Genomic DNA, 7,740 nt, shown 5'->3' with positions numbered 1-7,740 from the left:
AAATGCTTCAACAAATTTCGAAACGAATAAATAATTCAACTCGCAAAATTTATTCAAAATTTCAAAACAAATAATTAATTCAATTCGCAGAATTTATTCGAATTGTCAAAACAAATACTTAATTCAATTCGCAAAATTTATTCAAAATTTCAAAACAAATAATTAATTCAATTCGCAAAATTTATTCAAAATTTCAAAACAAATAATTACTTCATCTCGCAAAATTTATTCAAATTGTCAAAACAAATAATTAATTCAATTCGCAAAATTTATTCAAATTGTCAAAACAAATAATTAATTCAATTTGCAACATTTATTCAAAATTTCAAAACAAATAATTAATTCAACTCGCCAAATTTATTCAAAAAATTTTTAAAAGGAAATAATTATTCCAATCGCAAAATTTTATTAAAAATTTCAATCGCCAAATTTTATCAAAAATTTCAATTGCCAAATTTAATAACAAAATCTCAATCGCGAATCTTTATCAAAAATCGCAACAGCAAAATTTATCTACGAAGTCTTCTCTTTTTTTTTTATTAAAAAAAAATATAATAATTTCAATCGCAAAATTCAACCAATAATTTCAATGGCAAAAACCTAATAAAGATCTCAAAATTATCCAAAATAATTCAAATCGTCAAATGGTTCAACAATGACAAGAAAAAAAAACAAATTATGCGAAGTATTCGAATTCGTCAACTTATTTTACAAAGCACTTTACTAAGCCGCTTTGTCGGGTATTTGAAGCTCGAGGTAGGTAAGCAGTACTTATAATCCCGACCAAAAATTCCACACACACAAACACGTGACTCAACGGTACCGTGCCGCAGAGTGTCGTCACTAAGCTTCAAAAATACCGCACGGAATTTCTTTAATTCCGTGCAACTCGAATTATAAACAAATTATTTTAACACGACGAAATTCGCGGTGATGACACCCTGGGGCTAATAAAGACAGCGACCAGACTTACCCTGCAGCTACCGTAGACGTCTCGGGCGATGCTGACCAAGTAGACGAAGTTGGCGGCAAAACTGACGGAAGAGCGTCGATATCTCGGCGATGGCGTGTCCGGGGTCGTAGTGTCCAAAACAATTCAGCGAAATATTTCACAATAATGTACACAATCGTACTCACGTCAGCGACAAATTTATAAAAAAACTCAACAGCAAAAATAATCAAAATAGAACGGCACGATGCCACAGTCACGGCGTCCAGATCAGAATTAATTGCTAATATGGCTGCCTCCTCGGCAACCCATGCTCTTTTTTTTTCGGTTCGTTCCCAAAAACTCGCATCCAATCAGCTCACAGCTTCTTCTAGCCGGCCGTTGTATTCCGGGATGCGTCCAGTATTCCGTTGCGATCGATGATTGGTCGATACTTCGATTAGTGATCAGCCTCGTGTTCAGATGGCGCCTCGCATACTTGTTGTTGGTCGCTCTCCGTCGTCATTGGTCCGTTCAAATTTTCTCGTCGTTCTATCCTCGCGGCCAGATGTCACGTTGATCGTCGATGGCTCGTAGAAATTCGCGGGTCGTCTGATCGCTATAGTCTAGTCTCACTCACTCATGCATTCAACAATAGTTCACACTCATTCCGGTATTCTTTTTATTTGAATTTTTAATTTAAATTCGGCGCGTTTTCTTTTACTAATTTTACCTCGAGCTTGTCATTCTGATCGGGAGGCTGCTTGGGGCGACACAGGCGCGTCGAATCTCTGCTTTTCCTCAGCTTAGCCAACCTAATAATTTTAAAACTCGGAATTTAAAATTTTAGAAAATTTTCTCATGTCACAATATATATGTATATATATATATATATATATCTAATATATAAAATTCTCGTGTCACAGTTTTCGTTGCCATACTCCTCCGAAACGGCTTGACCGATTTTGATGAAATTTTTTGTGCTTATCCGGTATCTATGAGAATCGGCCAACATCTATTTTTCATCCCCCTAAATGTTAGGGGTAGTCCACCCCTAAATTTTTTTTTATTTTTTAGACAAAATTTTTAATTTCTATTTTTTTATGATACAACATACAAAAATACATACAATCCTCAATTTTCACCCTTCTACGATCAATCCTTATTTTTTAATAGCCATTTTAGTAATTTAATCATTTTTCCTCTCCGGTCGAAAACTGATCAATCGTCATTTAATTAGTTATCCCCGCCAGATGTCTACAGGTGTCACTTCTGACCCAGTAAACAGCACGGAGTAGGGATGAGAACGAAGCCGGTCTCCTTTCTTTCTCACTCCCTACACAGTTGTCGGCCATCATTATTGTTTATGCATCAAGTGTAGTAGTAACGTTGACAATTATTATTTTGCTATCTCAGTGTAACTCTCATATTAACTTTTAATCATTCCTATTTTATCAATAATAATTAAATTATCAATTTTGAGTGTATTTTGCACGATTAGTTAATCAAGTGATTTTATAACCTCAAAAGTACTCAACACGTGACACGAGCTTCCAATAACAACGGATTTTGTGTTGTAAGTATACTTTTTTTTATTTATATCGAAAATGTTGTTGATCTTATAAAAATGTAATTTTAATTTAATTTTATTAAAAAAATGTAATTGAACAATTAAGATTTTCATAGTTTCCAAAAAATCAATCATTATGAATCTTTATTTTGAAATGTCAATGGAAATATTGGTTGTATGAAAAAATTATAAGAGACAATGTTTTCATAAAATTTAATTTTTTACTTTTGTTTGAAAAATTTTTCCATAAAACTTATATTTTTGTTATAATTTCATAAATTAAAACTAATCATTTCAAAACTGCGGCAAAAATCCTGGCCCTAATTATACTTTTAACATTTTTCATCATTAAATAATTTCATTAATTCTATTTATGTATGTTTTGTACAGTGAGCAATGCCAAGAAAACGCAAAGGGGCTGATTTGAGCCGCAGTACAAGTAAAGCTCGAAACTTGCGAAATAGCAGATCCGAAAGAACAGAAGAACAAATCCAGCAACAAAATACTGATGCACGTGTCAGAATGGCGCAATTGCATCAAGAAGAGCCAGAAGATACACGAGCTGAACGCAATGAAGTCAGAAGATTAGAACAACGACAATCACGCCGTTTCACAGTCAATAGACGAAGAACAAATGACCAACAACGACAACAGGTACATCGAGCATTTATGTCTGATTCATTCCTGCGTCTAGCATTCCAGTATGAGCCCGATATTGAATATTATGCTCATTCAAAAGTGGTAATTGGTGCTATGGACAAGGAATGTCCGCATTGTCATGCTCTGCAATTCAAAAATGAGCCAGCTGGGATGTGTTGCGCGTCAGGAAAAGTGCAACTACCTGAAATTGAAACACCACCTAAACCATTGAACGGCTTACTTATCTGCACGGATCCAGATTCTAACGTGTTCCTGAAGTCAATTCGAAGATTCACTTCATGCTTTCAAATGACATCGTTCGGAGCAACAGAAATAGTTCGAAATACTAATGCAAATGGTCAACAATTCAATTCTACATTCAAAATCAGAGGCCAAGTTTATCATAAAATAGGCTCACTGCTGCCAATGCCAAACGAACCACATAAATTCTTACAAATCTACTTTATGGGCGGCGAGGATTCCGGAAGCGCACTTGCCAATCGCGTGAATGCACGTTGTGATTATAAATAACCTTGATTCACTTTATGCCAGGCGCATCGTCAGCGAGCTAGATGCTCTTTTGAACGAGCTCAACGAGTTGTTGAAAATATTCAAATCACATTTGCACCAATTACAAAGCGATAATCACGCTATCGTCATTAATCCTGATAAAACACCAGCTGGAGAACATATTCGTAGATTCAATGCACCCGTTGTTGATGATGTTGCTGGAATCATGGTTGGCGATTGTACAGCTGCACGAGAAATTGTGATTCGTAGAAGAAATAATAATCTTCAGTTCATTGCTGAAACACATCGTTCATATGACGCTCTCCAATATCCGCTAATATTCTGGAAGGGACAATACGGATATTGCATAAACATAAAACAACGAGATCCCGTATCAGGTACTTCATTGATTATTAATTTGATCATTAATCATTTAACAAAACAATTAAATTATTGAACGTAATAAATTTAAATTAATTTTTATGAACAAATATTACAGGAGCTGAAACAAACAAGAACGTTAGCTCAAAGGATTATTATGCGTACCGATTAATGATTAGACGTGGCCTGGACAACGTCATTTTACGATGTCGTGAGCTTTGTCAACAATTCATGGTCGACATGTACGCGAAGATTGAGAGCGAACGACTACGATACTTACGATATAATCAACAAAAGCTGCGCGCGGAAGAGTACATTCATTTGCGAGACGCTATCAACAACAACGCCGACGTCGCCGAAATTGGTAACCATGTCATTTTACCATCATCGTACGTAGGCAGTCCACGTCATATGCAAGAATATATACAGGATGCTCTGACTTTCGTGCGCGAATATGGACGACCATGTTTATTTATCACGTTCACATGTAATCCAAAATGGCCAGAGATTACATCTTTGCTACTGCCTGGCCAAAATGCAATACATCGCCATGACATTACAGCACGTGTGTTCAGACAAAAGTTGAAGTCTTTAATAAGTTTCATTACTAAATCACATGTATTTGGTCCCACACGTTGCTGGATGTATTCGGTTGAGTGGCAAAAGCGAGGATTACCTCATGCACACATTTTAGTTTGGTTCATCGACAAAATCTGTCCTGAAGAAATCGATAGTATCATTTCTGCGGAAATTCCAGATCCATCCACTGACCAACTGCTGTTTGATATTGTTACAACAAACATGATTCATGGTCCATGTGGTACTCTTAATAGTTCATCGCTTTGCATGGCTGATGGAAAATGTACTAAAAATTTCCCTAAAGATTTTACCAATGATACGGTCACAAATGTCGACGGATATCCAATATATCGTCGAAGAAATCCTGAAAATGGCGGACAATCATTTATTAAAAATATCAGCAACACTGACATTGATATTGACAATCGTTGGGTCGTGCCATATTCGCCCCTGCTGAGCAAAACATACAATGCTCATATTAATGTAACTGTACAGCAATACAAATTCGTCTACTATTCGCTATAGTGTTGACTACATGTTTCCCAGCCCGAGCACAAATATTATGGGAAAATCACAAAGATTCAATGACTGATGATATATTGCATCAACATCGTATACGGTGCCACGATCTAACCATAACATTCAGCGACGAAATGTACAATGAAGCATTGATTGCTATTGAGGATCTTTGCATTGTCATTGCCAACTTACCACTTAGTAATTTCGGTATGAATTCGCCAAATCGAACTGCATCTGATTTAATGAATACTGAAATGAATCGTGAACTGCAGCACAGTATTGTAGAAATGGCAGCGATTGTTGCCCGCAATGTCCCACTAATGAATGAGGAACAAAGAACCATTTATGATCGCATTATGCTCGCAGTTTCAGCTGGACAAGGTGGGTTCTTCTTTTTGGATGCACCGGGTGGAACTAGCAAAACATTCGTTATTTCGCTAATTCTTGCTGAAATACGATCAAATAATGGCATCGCATTGGCCGTTGCATTATCGGGCATTGCAGCAACTTTATTGGATGGAGGTAGAACAGCTCATTCAGTATTTAAGCTGCCACTAAATATTCAGAATAACCCTGACGCAGTATGCAACATTAAAAAACAATCGTCCATGGCCACTGTGCTGAAACGGCGTAAAATTATTATTTGGGATGAATGTACTATGGCACACAAACATTCACTTGAGGCGTTGAACAGGACATTGAAAGATATTAAAAACAGTGACAAACTATTTGGCGGAACTCTATTGGTCCTTTCAGGTGATTTCAGACAAACACTTCCAGTCATTCCACGTTCAACATACGCTGATGAGATCAACGCTTGCTTAAAATCATCTCCATTGTGGCGTAATGTTGAAAAATTACAGCTAAAAATAAATATGCGCGTTCAAATGCTTCAAGATCCATCCGCTGAAACATTTTCAAAGCAACTCTTAGATATCGGTGATGGAAAAGTTGCTATAGATGAAACTGGATACGTAAAATTACCGACCGATTTCAGCACAATCGCTGATTCGCAAGATACTCTCATTGAACAAATATTTCCCGATGTACACACACAGTACATAAATCATGAGTGGCTTGCAGAAAGAGCGATTTTAGCGGCAAAAAATGTAGACGTTGACAATTTAAATCTGAAGATACAAATGTTGTTGCCAGGGAACTTGGTATCATATAAATCTATTGATACAGTTTGCGACGACAGCGAAGCAGTAAATTTTCCCACAGAGTTTTTGAACTCACTGGATTTGCCAGGCATGCCACCGCATAATTTACAATTAAAGGTTGGATCTCCAATTATCTTGCTTCGTAATTTGAACCCGCCCCGGCTGTGCAACGGTACGCGATTAGTCATTCAAAAATGAATGAAAAACGTGATCGAAGCCAGGATTTTAAATGGCAAGTTCAGAGGTGAAAATATACTCATACCACGGATTCCTATTATACCTACAGATGTGCCAATTCAATTCAAACGTATTCAGTTTCCGATTAGATTGGCATTTGCAATGACTATCAACAAATCCTAAGGTCAAACGATGTCTGTTTGTGGATTAGATTTGAGAACACCATGTTTTTCACACGGACAATTATACGTGGCATGCTCTCGAGTGGGTAAACCATCCAGTTTGTTTGTGTTAGCTAAAGATGGACTAACAAAAAATATTGTTCACGCTATAGCATTAAGAGATTGATATTGTTTAATAGTGTTACTGTCGTAATTGTTTAATTAATGATATATAATTTTAAGGAATAAATTATAATAACTTAAAAATAATGTTTGCCTTTTGTTATTTTTATATTCCCTCGTGGTTCACAGCGCTCCATACTTATTTCACGCATATACCACATTCTTACATACATAAAATATACACATTCTAACATACATACTTACAATAAGTAAGCTATTTTTTGTCTACACTAGAAATTACTAGGAAATTATTTATATGGCAAAACAACGTTTGACGGGTCAGCTAGTATATATATATATATATATATATATATATATATATATATATATATATATATGTATATATATATATATATATATATATATATATATATATATATATATATATATGTAATATAACCAGCCTTGTCATCAGGATATCTCGAAAAGTTTTCAACCGATCTTGATGAAACTTGGTACACATATTCTTTGGGTAATTAGCGAGTTCGAGTTCGAAGATGAGCAAAATCGGTTAATTAGTTTAGAAATGGCGGCCATTTAAAATTTTAAAAATTTTGTAAATTTCAAGTTTTGTAACTTTAACCGTGAATAACTTTTTGAATGGGATTTGATTTCTATGTGTGACATAACAACTTCGTCGAATTATGAAAGATTTGCCGCAATGATACTTGAATTTAAGTATCTCAAGATCATTCAGAATTGACAGTCAAAATGAAAGTACATTTTTAATAACAGTACCGTGAACAAAAGTCTACTAACAGCTCTAGTGTAGCGAGAAGTGGGATTAAGTCCCGCAAATACTTTTTTTTTTTTTTTCTTTTAGAAAAGCTTTTTCTATAATTTTACTCTTTTAAAAAAGCTTGAAAAATAATCTACCAATCAAACATCAAAAAATTAAGTCAAATGTTTTAAAATTATTGTAGTGAATAT

The 7,740-nt window shown here is 35.3% G+C and overlaps 1 protein-coding gene across 1 annotated transcript; it reads left to right on the top strand.

Moving 5' to 3' along the window:
* The first annotated feature begins 3,251 nt into the window (after positions 1 to 3,251).
* LOC123269645 lies at positions 3,252 to 5,132 on the top strand. The gene is made up of 3 exons (XM_044735477.1): positions 3,252 to 3,415; positions 3,690 to 4,045; positions 4,147 to 5,132. Exons 1-3 carry the CDS (start codon positions 3,252 to 3,254, stop codon positions 5,130 to 5,132), a joined length of 1,506 nt encoding a protein of 501 aa, XP_044591412.1.
* Positions 5,133 to 7,740: the final 2,608 nt, after the last annotated feature.

This window comes from Cotesia glomerata, linkage group LG7 (assembly GCF_020080835.1).
Source record: "Cotesia glomerata isolate CgM1 linkage group LG7, MPM_Cglom_v2.3, whole genome shotgun sequence".
NCBI classification, from domain to species: domain Eukaryota; kingdom Metazoa; phylum Arthropoda; class Insecta; order Hymenoptera; family Braconidae; genus Cotesia; species Cotesia glomerata.
The sequence above is the reverse complement of the archived record's forward strand: the minus strand, read 5'-3'. Positions and strand labels throughout refer to the sequence as shown.